The following is a 23,418-nucleotide window of genomic DNA, read 5'->3' as shown; positions in this document are numbered from 1 at the left end:
GCAATAGATCTGAAAGATGCATAATTTCATATAGCCAGGTTTCCAGCCAGAACACAAGAAATTCCTCTCTTTCAGGATAGACTTATCTCCATGCACATTAAAAAAGTGCCGGAGTCCTGGCTCCTGTGCATCTCCAGGGCATCCATTGAGTCCCAAGGATCTTGCCATATCTTTCCCACCATATCTTTCTATGCTAAGATACAAGCCCAGGAGATGCAAAGGAGCCAAGTACAGTCTGAGTCTGAACCCAACAAAGAGAAGTGTGTGCGTTCTCCTTCTTAGAGAACAACCTTCCTAAGGGTAATTTGGCATTCAATATGGGACTGCATTATGTTCTGCAGCATCTGGACAGACCAGGGACTTATGTGAGGATCCTGTTTGTGGACTTCAGCTCTGCTTTCAACACCATCATCCCATCACTCCTACAGCCCAAATGAACCCAGCTCTCCGTGCCCTCCTCTGTCTGCCAGTGGATCACCAGCTTTCTGACAGACAGGCAGCAGCTAGTGCGACTGGGAAAACTCAAATCAAGCACCCGCACCATCAGCACTGGTGCCCCCCAGGGCTGTGTTCTCTGCCCACTACTCTTCTCCCTGTACATGAATGACTGCACCTCTAATCCCCATCTGTCAAGCTCCTGAAGTTTGCAGACGACACCACACTGATCAGCCTCATCCAGGACGGTGACGAGTCTGCTTACAGACCCGAGGTTGAGCGGCTGGCTGTTTGGTGCAGCCTTAACAACCTGGAGCTGAACACTCTCAAGACAGTGGAGTTGATAGTGGACTTCAGGAGAAACCCCCTGCTCTTCCCCCACTAACCATCATGGACAGTATTGTCACAGCAGTAGAGTCATTCAGATTCCTGGGAACCACAATCTCCCAGGACCTGAAGTGGGACATTTACATTGACTCCATTGTGGAAAAAGGCTCAGCAGAGGTTGTACTTCCTTCGTCAGCTGAAGAAGTTCAACCTGCCACAGGATTTGCTGAAACAGTTTTACACTGCCATCATCGAATCCATCCTCTGCACCTCGGTAACTGTTTGGTTCAGCTCAGCCACCAAATTCGACCTACAGAGGTTAGTCCAGACTGCTGCGAATCATTGGCACATCTCTCTCCACTCTTCAAGACATGTACTCCTCCAGAGTGTGCAAAAGAGCAAAGAAAATCACCCTGGACCCCTCACATCCAGCACACTCCCTCTTTGAACTGTTGCCATCTGGTCGGCGCTACAGAGTCTGGAGCTCCAGAACGACCAGACACAAGAACAGTTTCTTCCCTCAAGCAATCCACCTGATGAACAATTAACACCATGGAACACACAACACATAATATTTGCACTATGTGTACCTCAATTGCACATTTCATACTTGCACTCTGTACATACATATTGTCTGAATGTTTATGTTTACTTCAACTGCACATTTCACAATTGCACATGTGTACATACAAATTGTATATATTGTATACCATTTGCATATGTATATTTCATGCTTATTTAAACTGCACATTTCACACCTGTAAATGTGTACATACAATTTCATCTATACTACATATGTCATTCTGTTGCACTGTGGAGATTATGTCACTAAAACAAATTCCTCGCATGTGAAAACATGCCTGGCAATAAAGCTGATTCTGATTTGACCACAATGCGGAATTTGCTTTTGTCCTGCTCAGGTGCTCAAATTTCCTAAAATGTATCATGCAGGATTTAGACCTCATCATAGTACAAAGGCAGCAGTAGTAAATGTTGTAAATCAGGGTTGTCTCCTTGAAAAGGCTGCATGACCTTAGTATAGTGTAGCTATAGACACCACTAGAAAACATTGATCACTGGCTCTGAATACACATACAGACAATTCATTGGTCTGGGAGGGGTGGGATGTTGATCGGTACTGGCTTGGTATCTCTTTAGTTTTATCAACTTTCAGAGACAGGTTGTTGGCTCTACACCTGGCAGTTAGCTGTTGCACCTCCTCTCTGTATGCTGACTCGTCGTTCTTGCTGATGAGACCCACCACGGTCGTGTCATCGGCAAACTTGATATGTGCAATGTGGGCTGAGCACACAGCGCAGCAGTGGGCTGAGCACACAGCGCTGAGGGGCTCCAGTCCTCAGTGTGGTGGTGCTTGACATGGTTTCCTGATCCGGACTGACTGAGTCTAGGATCCAGTTGCAGAGGGAGGTGTTCAGTCCCAGCAGGCTCAGCTTTTCAATCAGATTCTGAGGGATGATTGTCTTAAATGCTGAACTATAGTCTATGAACAGCATTTGTATGCAAGTGTCTTTATTGTCCAAGTGGGTGAGGGTTAAAGGAAGGGCCGTGGCAATTGCATCGTCTATCGAGCTTTCTGGACAATACGCGGTCAAGCTTCTTGAAGTATTTCATTACAATGGGTTTGAGCGTGATGGGATGATAGTCATTGAGGCAGAACACTGTAGACTTCTTTGGCATGGGGACGACAGTGGTTGTCTTGAGGCATGTAGGAACAACAGCGCTGCTCAGGGAAATGTTAAAGATGTTGGTGAAGACATCTACTAGCTGTTTTGCACATTCCCTGAGTACCCTACTAGGAATGTTGTCTGGCCCAGCAGGCTTCTAGGGGTTAACTCTGGATAGAGTTCTCCTCACATCGGCCGTGGATAGACAGAGTACCTGATCGTTGGGTGGAGGGATGGTCTTCCTTGCAGCTATATTGTTCTGCACCTCAAACTGAGCGTAGAAGTCATTCAGCACATCTGGGAGGGAGGCATCTCTATCTCAGGCAGTTAAAGCTGTCTTGTAGTTTGTGATCACCTGTATGCCCTGCCACATGCGCCACTGTCCTGAAAGTGGCTGTGGAATGTCTGGGCATGTGCGCACTTTGCTTCTCTGATGTCTCGGGACAGTTTGGCCCTTGCTGTTCCTTAGGTCTCTAGTCTTCAGCATCGCATGCACATAACAGTCATCCACAGCTTCTGGTTGGAACGTGTGGTGATGGCCTTGGAGACGGTCAATGCACTTGCCGATGTAGCTGTTCACTGACACCGTGTATTTCTCCAAGTTGACTGAGTCGCCCTTGGTTTCAGCATCCCTGAAAATGTTCCAGTCAATGCACTCAAAGCAGTTCTGAAGAGCAGAGGCGGCTCTTGCTGGCTTCTGAAAATCACCTGCTTCAGAACCGGTTTAGAGCATCTGACAAGTGGTCTGTATTCTGGAAAAAGAGAGATGTGGTCTAAGAAGCCGAGGTGGGGCTCCACATGATACGTGCCGGGAATGTTAGGGGAAAACATGCTGGATCTTGTTTACACACTCATTGCAAAGTCCACATACTGATGGAATTTAGGAGCATTGATTTGAGATTTGCATGGTTAACTCTCTGGCGATGAAACGGGTCCGTTGAAGTGAACATTCTGCAGTTTGCTAATAGCCCCATAGAGTTCACATAGAACCTCTTTAGCATTAGCGCTTGGGGGAATGTACACTCTGACAATGAAAACCGCCCACTTACTGCGCTTCTGCTTCCTCAAGCACTGCTTTCAGCGTAGCCTATCCTAGTCCCTGGTATCAGGTGACGCCAAGGACTGGAGGCCTGGTCTCCACAGCAAGCAGAGTTCACAAAGACTTTCCAACACTTCATCGTGCAGGTGTGTTGTTGAACGATTTCTGTACTGTATTAACTTCTGGCAGTTGTATACATGAACACCGCTGTATCTGTGTCCATGTACTAGGAATAGCCGAGCTAAAAAAATGTAAATAGCACCATATTGTATCCGTGGCCGCGGCATGCTACTGCCCTGCCGCCATCTTACTACAATACTACATCATGCAAATAATCACAATAAAAATTTTTAGGTACCGAATTACAACAATTCTGCAAAGATGCTTGCAACTTATTGCAAACGCTTGATTGCAGTTCTTGCTGCTAAGAGTGACCCAACCAGTTATTAGGTTTGGGGGCGAGCACATTGAGAGCATTCTGAGCAGCTGCATCACTGTCTGGTTTGGGAACTGCACCATCTTGGATCGCAAGACCCTGCATGGGGACAGCTGGGAAGATCATTGGAGTCTCTCTTCCCTCTATCATGGACATTTACACCACATGCTGCATCCGCAAAGCCAGCAGCATTGTGGATGACCCCACACACCCCTCACACACACTCTTCACCCTCCTGCCATCTGGAAAAAGGTACCGAAGCATTCGGGCCCTCACGACCAGACTTTGCATGAGTTTCTTTCCACAAGCCATCAGACTCCTTAACAACTGAACTGAACTGTACTGAGAACAACACACACATCAACTGTATGGACTGCACATACCTACACCATATACACACTCTGGATATATATTACAATATATATCCATCAAATATGTTGTTTTTCACACTGTTTTTGCTCTTTGCACATGCTGTCTCACATTTCAGTCTATTGCTGCTTTGCAAAGTCCTTTACAATATCTCAGGTAACTGCTGCTATAATACTATAAGGTGTTCATTCCAGTATTCTGCACATGCAACATTGTTTGAACACTGGTCGGCACTGTTACTGTTTATTTTCTTTTGTGTATTGTCTTGTATTTGTTTTTGCCTTTTGTCCTGCACCTGTTTGCACCAGGTTGCACAGATGCACTTTATGTGGCTAGGACTACTTACTAAGTCCTTAGCTCTGTCTTTGTTTTATGTAGCACCATGGTCCTGGAGAAACGTTGTCTCATTTCACTGTGTACTGCAACAGCTAGATATGGTTGAAATGACAATAAAAGCTTCTTGACTTGACTTTTTCACACAGGGCCATGTAAAGTTTGGTTTTTATTTTGTTTCACACCACTGTATATAAGGTAATTGAACTTTATAAAGCAGGAAAAGGCTATAAAAAGATATCTAAACTGTACTGTTCAAACTCCGATAAAGAGGTGGAAATGGTTCTGTGAAACTAAGCCACAGACATTTACACCAAGAACGATTTCACCCAATTGTTCAGGATGTACCCATTACAACTTTAAGAGAAATACAAAATGCTCTGGAAAAAAGTGGTAGTGTTGTTTCAAGGAGCACACTAAGGAGGGCTGGGTGATATGGCTGAAAACTGTATCACGATATCAGTGTTTCATATCAGTCGATATCGATAATTATTGATATTTTTTATGACCCATTTAAAATAAGGACCAGGAGAAAAATATATTACATTTGAACATTTTTATTTTAAACGTAACCTTCCTCTGATCATAATCCCCTCAGTTATTAAGAAAGAAATGTCAACAACCATGGAAAACTCAAATAATTAAAATGTAAACATGTCTAAAGTCACAATGAACACTTAATTATCTCAACATTTAAGGTGCAAAATGAAAGAACATGTAAGAAATGCTTAATAAAGTGTAATAAAATAGTGCAAATTGTTAAATATAAACTTAGAGAAATGGTCTTGCATAATTTGCAGACGACATTGGTCTGACTACGGTCAGACTTATAACATCCAAAAAACTGCCATACTGGTGAGCTGACTTTTCCTCTTTTATTTACAATTTCCTCGCTTGCTGTGGCTCATTTTCTGCTTTTAGTCGCCGGTTCCTGAAGAGGAATCCAGCAGACCAGCACAAGACAACGATATCGCACAACCAAACATGATACTGTTACATGATTGGCTGTTAGCGTGTCACTCCCTACGTTGCTAGGTTACCAGAGAGTGAGTACCTTTGTTAATGCAACCAAACGGCTTCTGTTTTCTTCCGACAAAAAAAAAAAATGTCGAAAGTTTTATCGAACACATTTTTTATTGATATCGATCACGTGTCTAGCGCAATACATATCTTTAATCTTTAATGCATCATTAAACCCATACAGTTAATAAGCACAGTTAAACTAACAATTTTATTACAAATTGATGGTAAAGCAAACGTTTAAGTGGCTCTGTACATGTTTCAGTCCAACTCTTTGGTCTGTAGAGGCTGACGGCAAGTTTAATTCCTATGTGCACCTTCCAAAATGAGATGTAACACTTACCATAGTGTTATGTTACTAACTTAATTAAATTAGACTAAAAACTAAAGTTCCAAGGTAATGCTGAAACTTGTGTGATCTCAAGAAATAGGCTTGTGACATTTATTCCCCAGTAATATCTGAGTAATAGCCTGTTTGTAATTAAAATATTGATTTAAAGTGAAAATTAATAACCAAGTACTCACACTGTCAAATCCTCCAAGTCTATGAACCAGCCTGAAGAGTTTAAATAGGTTCAGATTTCTGTAGCCCAGCACTGGTCTTTTGTTTATGGGTGTCCCTTGACAGAAAATGGGTTAAAAACTATTAGTAAACTGAGTAAAACATGATTGCATCAACAATTAAATATTCCTGACATGCAGATTAAAAAGATAAAACTATTTTACACTGAAATTGTGTTTTTTTGCCAGGAAAGCTTTCTTCCAAGTGTATAATTTCTGCCTATTTCTGGATTTATTTATAAAATCTCACAACCGCCTTGTTGGTGGTTAAATCTCAGAACATACAAAAAAAATCAGTGCACCTTATTAGCGACACTAAATTGCTAATCAGTTGAGAAGAAGGTTAATGCATATGATGTAGATATAGAATCATGTAGATATGGGTCAGCAGCTTCAGGCAACCTCCACTTAAGCATTAAAATAAGAAAGAAATATACTGTGTATACTATGACTGTTGATCTCCTGGGATTTTTACACAGTTTACTGATAAGAGTGATGAAGTATGTAACTGGATGTAACAAAGATGATGTCTTGAAAATCCTACTGAAACAGCAGGTTCTTATTATGGATTTATCAAAATAACTTCAGTGTCTCATAGCAACTTTTACACATGACTGAATATTATTCATTAATTTTGAGCGGTCATATCCCTTCTGCACAATTATGTGACAAAGTTTTCTTTTCTTTTATCTTTTTTTAGTTGAATTTCATTAGTTATGTCACATTAAAATATCTGACATAATTCATCTGGTCTGTACATTACAAAACCTTGCATTTATTAACAGGGAGTTTTTTACACAGTAGACTGGTTTAACACAGTAAATTCAGGTTTTATACTGTAAAATCTGGCAAAAAAAATACAAAGGAATTAACCATGCTGTTCCAAGTCTCCTTTTATTAAGATAGCAGTTATTGATGGTGCTTACCTCTATCCTCCATGAATTTGTAAAGCTGCTGGAGGAAATTCTCCCTCTCCTCTGGGAAGGGCTCCAACTCTTCCTAAAAAATGGAAAATACAATAAATTAAAAAAAAAAATTAGGGTCAGGAGAAGGTATAAAACAGCCTTTTCAAAATCATTTTACATCCCACTAGAGATCAGAGTTGTAAATTATATAAGTGTCTTAGTCACTAATTAATTAATTAGGAAAACTAATTGACCTCTGAATTGAGGAAGCAAACATATTTAAAATATGTGGATATAAAAACTATGTGAGATTCTTGTGACTAAAAATAAATAAACAAAATCAATAAAACCATGAAAAATCAAGTCAGAACCTTTTCCACTTTTAAGATGATAGAGCAATAAACAAAAATCAAGTGAAAAAAGAAAAATATTTTATTTTTTTTGCCCCTGTGACAATAAGCTTGGACCCCCTTGTTGCCCCCTAAATGTGGAGTATAAAATAATTTTCATATAACTGTTTTATTGCGATCTTTGTTTTTTACATCCGTTATTAGACAGTGGCAACGCGGAACAGACACATTTTAACCCACACATTTTTACTTAAGTAAAGTTGGCCTCATATTCCCAGATTCGATTTTCCTGAGTCAATAGCTCCTGAGCTAAAGGGTGTTACTACACGAATAACACCTCTTTTTTATCTTAGTAATGTAGCGAGGCAGCTACAATGCAGCTACAACCTAATTTTCCTCAATATCAGCTTTCCTCCGCGTTGGACAAAATACATAATTCTCCATGTGCGAAAACCGAAGAGACAGATTCCAAGGGACCGTCTGCAAAGTGCAAACCCCGAAAAGCGAATACAAAAAACAGTCAATAACTTTACTGTAATACACTGTACTGCCACCAATCTCAGATCACACATCACTGATGTCCTAATACATATACTAAACACTTATTTGGGAGAAATGTCTTTTTGTTGATTTTTTATGATTTTTCATAATAATAAAAAATCAATAGCTTTACTGTAATGCACTGTACTGTCATCAAACTCAGATCTCACATCACTGATGTCCTAATTGATGTACTAAAACACGTATTTTGTGGAACTGACTTTTTGTTGATTTTTTATGATTTTTAATATATTTAAAAAAATCAATAGCTTTACTGTACTACAGTGTACTGTCACCAAACTCATAACGCACATCACTGATGTCCTAATACGTATACTAAAACACTTATTTTGTGGAAATGTCCTTTTGTTTAATTATGTTGGCTTTGTAGAATCTGATTCTGATTCATTCTGATTCTGACAATGAGAGGAACTGCCCCATGGGCATTCTGGTCACGTCACGTGACGTCACGTGAGGTCAAGTGAAAATTAAAAATTTGCACAACATGGACATGTGACATATCAAAACACTCAGCACAATGAGGGGAACTGCCCCATGGGTATTCTGGTCAAGTCACGTGATGTCACATGTAGCCCCGCCCCCAAAACAAGCGAAATCAAAAAATTTGCACAACATGGACATGTAACATATCAAAACACTCAGCACAATGAGGGGAACTGCCTCACAGGTATTATGGTCACGTCACATGCTCATGTCCGCTCACCTCCAAAAGTATTGGCACCCTAGCGGTCCAGTAGCTTTCACAATCTTTCTGTCCACTAGCCTCCAAAATGCACCGGCCATTGCGAATACTTGCACCGTCAAAGCCAACATCAAAGTTTGTCGCGATGAACTTTACAAATCTAGTTTTTATTATTTTTCATAATATAAAATAATCAATAAATTGACTATTAAGGAAATTAACTTTACTGTAATACAGTGTACTGTCACCACACTCATAAAACACATCACTGATGTCCTAATACATATACTAAAACACTTATTTCGGAGAAATGTCTTTTTGTTTAATTTTTATGATTTTTCATAATATAAAAAATCAATAGCTTTACTGTAATACACTGTACTGTCATCAAACTCATAACACACATCACTGATGTCCTGATACATATACTAAAACACTTATTTTGGGGAAATGTCTTTTTGTTGATTTTTTATGATTTTTCATAATTTTATTGATTTGTATTTATTATGAAAATCATAAAAAATAAACAAAATTACATTTCCCCAAAATACATGTTGTACTATATCAATTAGGATATCAGTGATGTGTGATCTGAGTTTGGTGACAGTACAGTGTATTACAGTAAAGTTAGTGATTTTATATTATTATGAAAAATCATAAAAAATCAACAAAAAGACATTTCTCCCAAATAAGTGTTTTAGTATATGTATTAGGACATCAGTGATGTGTGATCTGAGTTTGATGACAGTACAGTGTATTACAGTAAAGCTATTGATTTTTTAAAATTATGAAAAATCATAAAAAATCAACAAAAAGACATTTCCCCACAAGAAGTGTTTTAGTACATCAATTAGGACATCAGTGATGTGTGATCTGAGTTTGATGACAGTACACTGTAGTAAAGTAAAGTTATTGATTTTTTAAAATTATGAAATGTTTATTTTTTATGATTTTTCATTATGAAAAAAATCAATAACTTCACTGTAATACAGTTTCCGCTTTTCGGGTTTTGCACTTTGCATACGGTCTCTTGGAATCTGTCTCTTAGGTGTTCGCACATAGAGACATGTATTTTGCCAACTTTGGAGGAAAGCTGATATTGAGGGAAATTGGGTTGTAGCTGCCTCTCTACGTTACTACGATAAAAAAAGGGGTGTTATTTGTATAATAAGAGAGTTTAGCTCAGGAGATATGGACTCCAATAATGATATGACAACAATAAGGTCTAAATGTAACTGGCCCCTCTAACAATACAAGCTTGGCCCCCCCAGTTGAAATGGTCTAGAACCTCCACTGATACTTTTGTTCTTCGCACATGCTGTCTCACATTTGAGTCGTTTGCTGTTTTGCACAATACTTTACTATATCTCAGGTAACTGCTGGTATAACACTGTTTATTCTAGTATTACTGCACACACAATATTGTTTGAAAATACAGTATTTACACTGGTCGGTGCTGTTTCTTTTTACTTTTTTCTTTTGTGTATTGTCTTTTTTGTACTGTCTTGTAATTTTTTGTCTGCACTGTCTTTTGTCCTGCACTGTCTTGTCTGTCTTGTTTGTCTTGTCCTGCACTGTTTGCATCAGGTTGCACAGTTGCATTTTATCTGTCTAGGACTACTTACTTAAGTCCTGTGCTCTGTCTTTGTTTCTCCAGGACCATGGTGCTACATGAAAACAGTGTCGCATTTCACTGTGTACTGCAACAGCTATACAGTATATGGTTGAAATGACAATAAATATATACAGTACTATGCAGAAGTTTAAGGATTTCTTTTTCTTTTTTGTCAATTTGCAAAATGGAATTAAACAAACAGAAATGAAATCCAAATAAAATCATTAACATTAAAGTCAATAACTGAAAAAGACAGCTGTGTATGAGGCTTAAATTCTAGTGTGGAACATCCAAATTCTCCTACTAAGGTGAGGTGGTTGAAGACAATCTCTTGTTGCATGTCTTGTTCACACAAGACATTTGGTCACACGAAATATTGCTTTGGTTTACATTTTTCTTCCATTCACTCACTTTGCATTTTGTAAGTTGCAAAAGAAAAACAAAAAACAATTAATATATATTTTTGAAGGTATTCTTACTTTTCAGCATTTCTTCACACATGCCTAAAACATTAGCAGAATACTATATACAAGTGTGTGTGTGTGTATTATGACTGAATACTGTTTTGGTATAAGGTTACTTTGGATTTCCATGGTTATTTGAATGTTTTTACCTCTTCCTCCTCACTGCTGCCACCGTCCTCCTGCACCTTTTCTTCCTCTTCTTCATTTTCTTCACTGCTGGAACTTTCATCCTTAACCTCAGTCTTCCATGCACTAGGCACAGTACCATTGCACTGGAAATCCCATGCTACATTCAGCACTGATTAAACCAATACACACACATAAACATGATTACAGGTCACGGGATTAGTGAAGACCACCTTAATAAATATTTAAACCTTTAACATTTACCTGTCTAACCTAAATTTATAACTTTCATAAGTATTTGCTGGCTGCATAAAATATGTAACTAAATGCAACTATATGCAATACATATTTTATGTATTGCATAAATTTGACTTCAGCTGCCTTTCTGCAGACTCTGATGTGCCCATTATTCTCAAAAATAAGTTATGTGGCCACTAGAGGTCCATAGTCATTTGAGACACTATAGGCAAGAGGGCTTACTATCCTTTGGTATGGAAATGACAATGGATTTTTTTTTAAATCTTGGCTACAAAGACATAGTGCAGAATTTCAGTAAATGGCCAGGACTTCTGTCTAGGCTAGCTGCTTTAGTACCATTATGTTTACACACATCAGAGCCCTCCAAACCTACAAGACTCCTTGGACAACCTGACTTTTTTCCATTGCCGAAGAGATCAATCTTTATGCTCCCTAGCAAATTGAAGCATTTTTTCAAGCTAACTCACTTCATAAGTTTACAAGTTTAGTCTTAATGCTGTAAACAATAGATGGACACAGGCTGTAAAGCAATTGAAGATTCTGTGGTGGGATCTTAAGACAGCTGTGCATAAACAAGTGCTCTTAAACATCATGAAACAGAAGCAATGTACAGTAGTACAGAATGATATAAAAGAATAAGAAATACTACTACAGAAAATATTATAAAGATGTGTACATGTTACTAAATTATACTGTGTCCTTTTTCCCTCACCTGATTTGACTGTTTGTTACCTCCCTGGACAAAACTTATCCATATCTCATGTTTTCTTTTGTCTTCACAATAGGTTATTTGTACATAGCCCCTTTCAGTGTGTCCGTGTTGATGCCATTTTGGACATTATTTTCATGCTCTTAAAAGGTAGCTCTGCACTGTCAAATGTCCACACTGATAAAAAGCTACAGTGCATATAAAAAATCTACACACAATTGTAAATATGCTGGGTTTCTGATGGAAAAGGGATTAAGCTATATCATATCAGAACGTTTTCCACCCTTGATGTAAATTACAATTTATAAAGAATAAGGGGAAAACAATTACACATTTTAGGAGAAATAGACAAAATAAAGTTAGAATAACTTTTTGCATGGAAATATTGTTTTTTAATTGGGGGTGGGTATATGGATGTGTTCAATATTAACCAAGTAATTATTATATGACTGTCAACAATAAAATAACTCTTCAAATCTTGGTTTCATCTGACTTCTGATGTCATAGTCAACAAAGAGCTTACAATGCAAGCAGGGTAACTCACTTGTTGAAGGCAACCATCTGGTAATTCTAAATTTTCAATACATAAGATGAACCATAGAACATATTAAAGGCCATCATCATCAAATAGAGAAAATCTTTATCTTGGTTTCATTTTTCACATTTATCAAAAAAACTGTCATTTTAAAAAGAGTGTGTAGAGTTTTTAAACCCATTGTACATTAATAATATAAATTATTGCATTATAGCTGTTCCATGGCTCAATAAAACCACACCTCTGGTCTTATATCTCTTCAACTGTTGGACCAGTGGGAATTAGAATCCAGCTCTGAAAAACATCCAGTGCTCCATGAATTCACCCAATGCACCTACTAGCACTGTGTGAGTGGAAAGGGTAACTGTGTGACCAATGTAGATTCTCACCTGGCTTAAAGCTCACTTCTGCTTTTGGATCCATTTCCTTTTTGAAGCACCACAATGACATCAACAAGAACAATACATCCCTTCAAAATTTCTAAAAGGTCAAGACACAAACCTACCAGGAAGGCTGCAAATAGACCTATAGCAACATTAAAGAAACAGCACAAAAAACAAAACTAAAATCATCACAAACTACGTGGCACAATGTGTTAGGGTCTGATGAGGCAAAAATATATAACAATTCCAAAATTTCAAAGGTATATTTGGTACAAAAACACAGTAACAAAAACACCACATCCACAATGTAACATGTTGGTAGCAGTGTCATGTTTTAGGGCTGCTTTTTTTGAGCCAAAAAGACTTTTATCAAGGAGGGAATCATTAATAGCTACAAATGGATTGTATAGCAAAACCTTCAGGTATTTGCTAATAAGCTAAAGATTAAAAAGAGTTTACCATTCAGCATCATAATGTGCTTGATGATTTACCCAGCTCTGGTACTGCATTGCTTGGTGTAGATAAATTACAGAGAAGGGACAGCATAAGTACTGAGTGCAGTAACTCTCCACTCTCTGCAGGGCTTTGTGGGCCTGGCCAGTTTCCTAACCATGCTGAGATGCAGTTTGTAAACCATTGTATAGAACATTTTCAGGATCATGAGAACCAGAATTTCCTTAGGAATCTCGGGTGGTACAATCATTGTCTGGCTGATGCTATGATAATGGTTTACAATAGCTTATATGTGAAGAGTCCAGGACAACACCTCAAAGATATGTAACCCAAAGTACCTGAGGCTGCTCACTCTCTCCACAGGGGTCCTGCAAATCTTGAGTGGGTTATAGTTCCCCATTGTTGCCTCTTCCTCAAGTCCACAACCAGCTCTTTGGTGTTGCTGACATTCAGAGATACAGTTAGCCTGGCATCAAGCTACTAGTTTCTCCACCTCATCAATGTAGTCAGCCTCACTGTTGTTGGAGATGAGACCGATAATCACTGTGTCATCAGAAAACTTGACAACAGAAGTGGACCTGTGAAAGGACACAGTCATTTGTGTAGAGCAAATAGAGCAGGAGTCTCAGGACATTGCAGGAACCTTGTTGGGCTCCAGTTGAGCTTTCAGTGTGACAGTGTAGGAGGTTACCTGTCTCACTCTAACTACTTGAGATCTGCCAATGAGGAAGTCCAGGACTCATTCACAGAATGGGTATCAAGTCTAACATCCCTGAGCTTTGAGACCAGAACTGAGGTATTGAGAGCTGAGCTATAATCTATAAACAGCAGCCTCACATAGCTCCCTTTGTTGCTGTTAATGGTGAAATGTTGAAAGCAGTGTTTAGTCTGTGAGAGATGGCATCCTCAATAGACCTAGGGACCACAGACTTGGCCAGACACATTGCAGATGGAAGTAAACAAACCAGCAATATGGTCAGTGCAGAATCTCAGTACATGGCCAGATATTCTGTTAGGGCCAGCTACTTCAGTTTCCTCTGAAAGTCATCCTCCAATATGATTGCGCTCAAAAACTCAGTGGTTTATTAAAATAAAAAGTTTCTTTAGTCTTAGTTTACAACCCGGTTATTCTAAGGGTTTTATATTTATTGTGTTTAGTTTTTATTTTTATTATTGTTTTGCACTTAATTTTTATACATTGTACTTTCAAACTGAGGGTGGAAAAAGTTCTGACACACTTTATCTTGGTTTCATTTTCCCCATTTATCGCAAAAAATGTCAAAGGGATATGTAAAGTTTTTAAATCCATTGTACATTACTAATATCAATTGTTGCATTAGTAGCAGAATATTTTAAATAAATGTCAAATGGCAACAGCTGTTGCAGCAATAAAAACCTACAATGCTTCCTGAAATCACCCACTGGCACCGTGTGAGTGGAAAGTTTAACTGTGTGACCAATGTAGATGCTTACCTGGCTTGAGGCTCGCTTCTGCTTTTGGACCCATTTCACAGTCAAGTTCCTTTATGTCTTTCCGTAGAACCAGGTGACTGAAAAACAAAAGCACTATTATTTAACAGACTTACTTTCTCCTACAGATGGTTAATAAACCTCCATTTGGAAATTATCATAGCCCTTCTACCCCTTTAGGGTAACAACTCTGAAAGTTGTTATATTTGAAAAGCAACAAAGCCACAATCAATGATACTTATGTAGGAACAACAATTATTCTTTTTATTATTATTACTTTTTTATTATTATATGCTACAAAGAAAAACATCTCAGTGTGTAACCCAATTCCTTGAGATGGAAATGACCGTATGACCGTATTATATAAATGACAATATATATAATCCATTTTGGAGTGTGCTGATGGATATTTGTGTTCATCAGCCACAAGAGTGTTACGAAAGGCAGGCACTGATGTAGGTGAGGTAGGGTGGAGTCAGCGTTTACATTCATCCCAAAAAAAAGGTGTTCAGTAGGAATGAGATCAGAAAACAACCACATAGCAGGAAAGGTCAGGTGACCCAATACTTTTGGGAAATATAATGTATACCAAGTGTATCACCAAGCTGTAATGCCAAACTGTAGGAAGATTCCAGCTCTGTCCTTGAAAACAACTCGAAATTATTGTGATGTTTTATAAATGACAAAATTAATGTTAATTAAATTAAGCACTTCGTGTTTTTGGGTTGACACCAATCCTTTTATTTCAAACATCTTCCTCATATATGGCCATGGGTGTTCAGGAATGTCCTCATTGTTAGTTATTTTAACATTGGTGACTCCCTCCGAATTAACATTAGCCATTCCTTTTGTAGGTGTGCTGCTCATTGTTAGCTCCGCTATCCTTAGTCTATGTCTGATAGGCAGTAAATAATACACCAGTGAATGAGTGTGTGTGCGTGCCCTGCGATGGGTTGGCACTCCGTCCAGGGTGTATCCTGCCTTGATGCTCGATGACGCCTGAGATAGGCACAGGCTCCCCGTGACCCGAGGTAGTTCGGATAAGTGGTAGAAAATGAGAGAGAGAAATACACCAGTCACACGGTGAAAAAGTCACACAATGATAGGATGGAAACAGCGCTCAATGAGAAGAAATAATACTAAAAACAGCGCTCAATGAGAAGAAATAATACTAAAAGTAATGAGTCTGTTTTGAAAATGTAAGAAGTAAAAAGTACAGATATTTGTAATGATATGTAATGAGTAAAAGTAAAAAGTTGTCTGAAAAATAAATAGTGGAGTAAAGTACTGATACCAGAAAAATTTACTTAAGTACAGTAACGAAGTATTTTTACTCCGTTACTTCCCACCTCTGCTGATGTGTGGCAAGCAACACAGTGTCTCATTTTCTATTCTTACACTACAGGGTTAAATACTTAACCTGAGACTTTTGTTTTTGAAGGAACTAAATTCCACATCATGGATTGGCGATCAGGAAACCCTGATAACCACACTGAGGAAAAATGCCTGCCCTGCTTGGCTGAGAGAACTGGCAATGGACATAGACACTAATGCCCAAACTGGCCACAGTAAATGCAGCTTGTGTTGCTCCAAAGACACATGTAGGAGAAAGGAAAGCGTGCCGGATGACCGGCTGGTTGGTCAATGAGGGCACCCTCAGGATTCAACACAACCTTGAGTGCAAATAGCTCTAACCATCCCAGGAACAATCCAGAAGAAGATTCTCAGGGCTACAATTGGGCCTCTGATAGCCCATCCAGGAACAAAGAGAGGTTACATAAGAGAACTCCAATCTTTAGAAAGGCCTCAGCTGTCTGGTACCACACAGGAAACATAAGGCCTTACAAAGACAGTTGCATGGCTAACAGAAATATCTGCCACATACAACATAAGAGAATCAGGGGCCAGCCCTGTTGAAATGCTAAATCCTAAAGCTCAATATAATCTCCATGACCTTGGACCAGGATCTATCAGTTGGCACACCTCGGGACCAGACCCAAAAGTTCCAAATATTTGGCTGGAGTGAATGAGGGCCCCCTACACCAGAGACACGAGGACCACAGGATAGAAGGAGTTCCATCAAGGGGAGACATGTTCAAGTCAGCGTGAAGCCACTAATAATAGGTGGAATCGGTCGGGGTACAATCTGGCAAGGACTCTTGGGAGCAAGGCTGTCGGGGAAAAGTGTACAGATGAAGCGTCATCTACATCTGCACCTTGCTGTCCAGTCCATGAGAAGCTGGAGATGTGACGAGAAACAAGAGGGGACAATGGTTTGGCTCCTTGGAAGCAAACAAATTCACTTCCCCTTAACCATACTGTACCTCTCCACTAACTCCTGTGGGTGGAGCCACCATCCACTGAGCCTCAGCCCCTGATTTAATAGGAAGTCTGCTCCCAGATTTGCATACCCTTTTGCATACCCAATAACCTCTGAGCCAGAGGAAAATTTGTGGCCAATCCTGACTGCTCATAGCGGTGAGTGTTTAGAATTCACTCATCTCAAAAATTACAATGTCATGGAAAAATTTATTTATTTATTTATAAGTTTATTTCAGTAATTCAACTCAAATAGTGAAACTCATGTATTATATAAATTCAGTACACACAGATTGAAGTAGTTTAGGTCTTGGTTCTTTTAATTTTGATGATTTTGGCACACATTTAACAAAAACCAACCAATCTCATAAAATTTTAATACTTCATAAGTAATTCAATTACTTCATAAGTAATTGTGCTGAATTTATTTAACACGAGTTTCACTATTTGAGTTGAATTACTGAAATAAATGAACATTTCCACGACATTCTAATTTATTGAGATGTACCTGTATGCAAGAGACAGTTGTGCCTGCGTTATGGTTAAATAAAAAATGAGCCCTAAAAAGTGGTTCTCTGAGGGAGAGAAAGCACACTCTTTTGGTGTTCAGCCTGGGCCCTATGTACCTAATGTTAACAAGTATGACATGCCAATGCCTTGCTGCCAGTCCTTCCAACAGAGCTGAGATGTGCACAAGCCATTTGTAACTATAATACAGTACAGGGATGCTCTGGAGTAGCATAGGAGCCAGAGCTGCATCCATGCACTTCATGAAGGTGCACGGAGACAGAGCTAGGACAAAAGAAAAAACTCAATATTGGTATGCATTTGCCCCCAAAACAAACCTGAGAACTTCCTGTTTTCTAGCCAAATTTCAATTTAAAATTATGATATATGATCTATGATTTAGATCTACCCTGACCTTGGATCTGATTTGTGACATGATGAATTTCAGCATCACTGTCCTCAGAGTAAAATTTCAGGTACACAGATCTTAAATTGGACCCTCAGATAAAAAAAAAAGCCGGAGTCTTTCTCTGAGAAGCTAACATTCCATCTCCCTGCTCCAAAAATCAGGATGTGTTCAGTGCACACCAATTCAGTGGGTAACACACCTATGAAATAAGAAGGTGGCCTAGATGAAAAATAGATTCTGGAAACTTTTATTATTGTGTCTAGAACACATCTTTGCTAAGCCAGTACCCTAATTTTTTTGCTTATCTTGAGCACCTCATTGTCCCATTAGGCCATTCAGAGTGAGAGGAAAGGTCAAGAGAAAGGGGAATCCCTATCATATGCACCGCTTCTGCCAACTCCAACTGCAATGCCTGTGTCTGCCAAGGTGGCATGTTGGCTTTGTTCACAGGGGTCACTGTTGGAGCAGGTGCCTTTCCTGAAAATAAAGACAAGCAGAAGCAGAGCTTCTTAAGATAAAACTATTTACTCAGTAGGAATCCAAGCCATCTAGATGTGCAACTCATAGCCAATTCTGCACGTTTCTAAATCTGTTGAGTCTAATGAGATGAGAAAAGATGAGAGAAAACACAGAAAGCAATAAAATGAGTGCATGCAACTCAATTGTCTCAACAAACAGCAGGTTCTACCTTGTGCAAATCCTATTCCAGTCATTAAGACTGATTTCTGGGCTATTTTAGGTTGGGCAACAATGTTAAGCCCTGTTCACACTGCAAGTCTTATTGCTCAATTTGGATATTTTGCGCAGATCTGATTTTTTTGTTTGGCTGTTCACATTATCCTTTTAAAATGTGGCCTATATCAGATACCAGTGTGAACTGTTTGCTGTTTTGAACTGACCCGCATGCGCAAACGAACAATAACAATGAAGTCACACGCAGCACGCCATTGCGCTAAAGTTGGCAAGGTTATGGAGGAAGTAAGGATTTTCCCTTTTCTTTCTAAATGTTTGTGTAATGGCAGCACGAAGACGCGTTTTGAAAATTTTTGGATGTCGAGACTTTTGATTATTTGATCCATTTTGTAGGTGCATAATTGTGATGAATGTCGATGTAGATTGACGTAAAAGTCACATCGAATCCGCCTTGGTTGTTCACACTGCGGCCACATTGGAAAAAAAAATCAGATTTGGGTCTGATTCAGGACGACATATGGAAGTGGTCTGAATCTGATTTGAAAAAATCAGATCTGGGCTAGATTTGCGTGTTCACACTACTCCTGAAGAAATCTGACCTGGTCACTTGACCCCAAAAAAATTTGGGCCACTTTTACCTGCAGTGTGAACGGGGCTTTAGACGTCTTCATGTTTGTAAAAACTAGCTGTGGATACTGATACACAAACAATTAGCAGCTCCTCCACTGAAAAAAAGCTTTACATGTTGTGTCTTTACTGCATTAGAAGTAAAATACTGCATAAGAAGTAAAATGAAATATTTATGCAAATCAAGCATCGATACAATTGTCCAAAACACGGACAATACATTTATTGCATTACTCCATTTTTCAATGCAACATACAAATGAGCTCTAAGTTTCATACATTTTTGTATGGTCCGGTCTTGCCCTGAGAGAGTTTGTGTTGACCCATTAGCTCCTCGGGGGCACAGGATTATAAACTGTTGAAGAAAGGACATTATTTACATTTTCATTTTTACTGTCCAATGTCACCCAATTGAAGTTGGGTTCCCTTCTGAGCCTGGTTCCTTTCAAGGTTTCTTCTTCATTTCATCTCAGGGAGTTTTTCCTTGCTGCCATCACCTCCAGCTTGCTCATTAGGGATAGGCATAGATATACAGTATTTTACATTTTTAAGATAATATTTTTAAATAAATTTTAAACTTTTATTATTGTACATGTTAATTTTTTATAATATTTTTTCATATTATTATTATATATATTTTTTTCTGTTTTCATACTTCTGTAGTAAAACTGCTTTGAGACAATGGGAATTGTTAAAAGTGCTATACAAATAAATTGAATTGAATTGAATACATCAATACTGGTTCAATTACAAGGTCAAAGCCTAAGAAACAGTCAGTCTAAAACTCTGAGCTCTTCTTGCTGTATGACCTCCTGACAAACAAACATTTTTTAAAAATAAAACAGTTTAAAACAGCTAGTTTTCATTGCTAGTTTAAGTATTTCAGGAAGAGGCAGATCTTTATCCATTGCCTGAAGACTGAGTCTGCCTCATCTATTCTTACATCTATCATTCCACCACCTAGGTACCAGTACAGAGATTTGGTGTATAACTACCTTATGTTCTGAATTACAGTATGGTGGGAGCATTGGAGCAACACTAGAGGATTTAAGGGGAGCCTGCAGTATTTTTGTAATTAAGTCACATTGGAGAGATTTCGAGCATGAACCATCTTTTTAAGGTCATGCCACAGCATCTCAATAGGCCAAGTCCTTCAGGATTTTTTGGTAGACAGCAGAAATCATGGTTCCATTTATCACAGCAAGTCCTGAAGCAGCAAAACACAGCAAACAACAGCAAAACAGCCCAGACCATCACACTACCACCACCACCACCATATTTTACTGTTGGTATGATGTTCTTTTTCTGAAATGTGCGGTTACTTTTACGCCAGATGTAATGGCACCCACACCTTCCAAAAAGTCTCGTCAGTTTACAGAGTATTTTATTTGCTCAGCAACTCTGCCTTACACTGACCTTAACACTTTCACACAGGGCCATGTGGATTTGGATTTTGTTTCCCTTCTTCATTTTGTGTTTTCTGCATGTTGTGTTTACTTGTTATCTTTGACTAATATTTAAATTTGTTTCATGAAAAGTGAAAGTGTGGAAAAACATGAAAAAAAAAACCCCACCAGATACCATGGTACAGCCTTTGTGTTGTGCCTACCTCTTACCCTGAGAGAGGGTGGGACCAGTCAAGCCGTGCTGGTAGATCTGAGGGAGCAAGGTGCAGTGTGAGAAGTTATAAGAGCTTTAAGGTAAGACGGAGTTGGTCCGTTTTTAACGTTGTAGGCAGGCATCAGTGTTTTAAATCTGAAGTGTGCAGCTACTGGAAACCAGTGGAGAGAATGGGGTGGTGTGTAAGAATTGTAGGCAGGTTGAAAACAAGTCGTGCAGCTGAATTTTGGATCATTTGCATATGACGAAATGCGTTCATCGGTATACCTGCCAGCAGTGAGTTGCAGAAGTCCAGTCTTGTAATGACAAGAGAATAAACAAGTACCTGGGCAGACTATGTGGACAAAAATGGCTGAATCCTTCTGTTGTTGCAGAGAAAAAACAACATGAGTGTGTCACATTAACAGCATGCAAGGTAAAGGACATTTTATTATCCAAAGTTAACCCAATGTTGCAAGATTTAACGAAGCTGAGATCAGATCGTTGTGCAGGGATATTGTAAGATCCTGACCTGGGGATGAATCACCAGGGATGATCAGCAGTTCAGTTTTGCTGGAAATAAGTTTCAACTGATGAGCTGTCATGCAGGATATGTCCATCAGACATGCTGAGCTTCAAGCAGAGACCGTGGTATCTGAGAGCAGGAAGGAGAATAAGCATTGAGTGTCATCAGCAAAGCAGTGGTAAGAGTACCCGTGTGAAGAAATAACTTCACCAAGAGAGTGAGTATACAGAGAGAAAAGGAGAGGACCAAGTACTACACCCTGTGGAACACCAGTGGAGAGTCTGCGTGGAACAGATTCAAATTCATTTATTTTGTATAGCGCTTTTAACAATTCCCATTATCTCAAAGCAGCTTTACAGAAGTATGGAAACAGAATATGGAAGAAGAAGAAGAAGCAGAAATAATAAGGAAAAAAAATGAATCCATCCATCCATCCATCCATCTTCTACCGCTTATCCAGGGCCGGGTCGCGGGGGCAGCAGTCTAAGCAGGGATGCCCAGACTTCCCTCTCCCCAGACACTTCCTCCAGCTCTTCTGGGGGAATACTGGAATATTAATATAATACTGGGAAAATTAATACTTTAATTATTCATTAAAAATAATGAATAATACAATAAATTAATTTCCCTATCCCTAATGATCAAGCCAGAGGCGACGGCAGCCAGGAAAAACTTCCTGAGATGATATGAGGAAGAAACCTTGAGAGGAACCAGGCTCAGAAGGAAACCCATCCTCATTTGGGTGATACTGGACAGTAAATAATGTAAATGTAAATAATCTCATTTCTACAACAGTTTATAATAGTGCAACCGAGAGCTCCTGAGGAACTAATGGGTCATCGTAAACTCTGAGTTCAACACAGACCTGATTGCTGATAAAGACCATAGCATAGAGGTGACTGACAACATTTGTTCAAAGAAGAAAGGCATGACAGTCTCCTGGCAGCTCCATCCACAACAATCCCATGAGTCACTGGCTGACCATGCAGATCAATCCATGACAGGGTGACCACTGGGCGACAAGACTCCAACCAGGGGTACAAAATCAGGATTGACAAAGTAGCTCTGTAAGAAGAGAAAATCAGACTAGGAACTCGGAACACTGGAAGCTCAGGAGTGACATATACACTGTGTGCACAATTATTAGGCAAGTGATTATTTTGACCATATCATTTTATGAATGATTTCCAACTCCAAGCTGTATAAACTTGAATGCTTATGGGATTTAATGCATATCAAGTGATGTGTATTTGTTTAACGAGGGAGGATGTGGCCTAAGGAGATCAACACCCTATATCAAGGTGTGCATAATTATTAGGCAGGTTCTTCTCCTCAGGAAAAATGGGCCAAAAACTAACTGAAAATTCAAAAATTGTAAAAAGTCTTTCAGAGGGATGCAGCACTCTTGAAATATCTAAGATTTTGGGGTATGATCACAGAACCAAACATGATGCTACCAGGAACCCATTATCCTCCAGTGCTGCTATATTCCACAACTGCAACCTACCTGGAGTGTCAAGAAGTATGAGGTGTTCAGTTCTCAGAGACATGGCCAAGGTAAGAAAGGCTGAAACCCGACCACCTCTGAACAAGACACATGAGTTGAAACGTCAAGAATGGGCCAAGAAATATGTTTTTGTGGACTGATGAGATGAGAGTGACTCTTGACGGACCAGATGGATGGGCCCGTGGTTGGATCACTAACGGACACAGAGCACCATTTCGACTCAGACGGCAGCAAGGTGGAGGTGGGGTACTGCTATGGCCAGGTATTATTAAAGATGATCTAGTTGGACCTTTTCGGATTGAAAATGGAATCAAAATCAACTCTCAGACCTACTGCCAATTTTTAGAAGACACTTTCAAGAATACTTTGATTTTTATGCAAGACGCTTCATCACATGCATCAAGGTACTCCACTGCGTGGCTGGCCAGTAAAAGGCCTTAAAGATGAAAAACTAATGACATGACCCCTTTCTTCACCTGACATAAACCCTATTGAGAACTTTTAGGCCCTTTTTAA

At 39.2% G+C, this 23,418-nt stretch overlaps 1 protein-coding gene across 6 annotated transcripts in view; it reads right to left on the bottom strand.

Annotated features, from left to right (window-relative positions):
* The window catches only part of arid4b (AT-rich interaction domain 4B), a 101,855-nt gene that overhangs the window by 29,515 nt on the left and 48,922 nt on the right, over positions 1–23,418 (bottom strand). For 5 of the 6 annotated variants that reach the window (XM_027165786.2, XM_047812670.1, XM_027165785.2 and 2 more), the window contains 4 exons: positions 14,720–14,796; positions 10,932–11,080; positions 7,132–7,204; positions 6,170–6,264 (listed from right to left, as the gene is read on the bottom strand). In XM_027165786.2, coding sequence (XP_027021587.1) covers positions 6,170–6,264; positions 7,132–7,204; positions 10,932–11,080; positions 14,720–14,796 — 394 coding nt within the window. Of the gene's footprint in view, positions 1–6,169; positions 6,265–7,131; positions 7,205–10,931; positions 11,081–12,799; positions 12,936–13,584; positions 13,796–14,719; positions 14,797–23,418 lie in introns of those variants that run through there. The other variant, XM_047812671.1, reaches the window with a different exon arrangement.

The sequence above is a fragment of the Tachysurus fulvidraco genome, chromosome 4 (assembly GCF_022655615.1).
Source record: "Tachysurus fulvidraco isolate hzauxx_2018 chromosome 4, HZAU_PFXX_2.0, whole genome shotgun sequence".
In the NCBI taxonomy this organism is placed as follows: Eukaryota; Metazoa; Chordata; class Actinopteri; order Siluriformes; family Bagridae; genus Tachysurus; species Tachysurus fulvidraco.
Note: the sequence above shows the minus strand (reverse complement) of the source record. Positions and strands in the feature narration are given on the sequence as shown.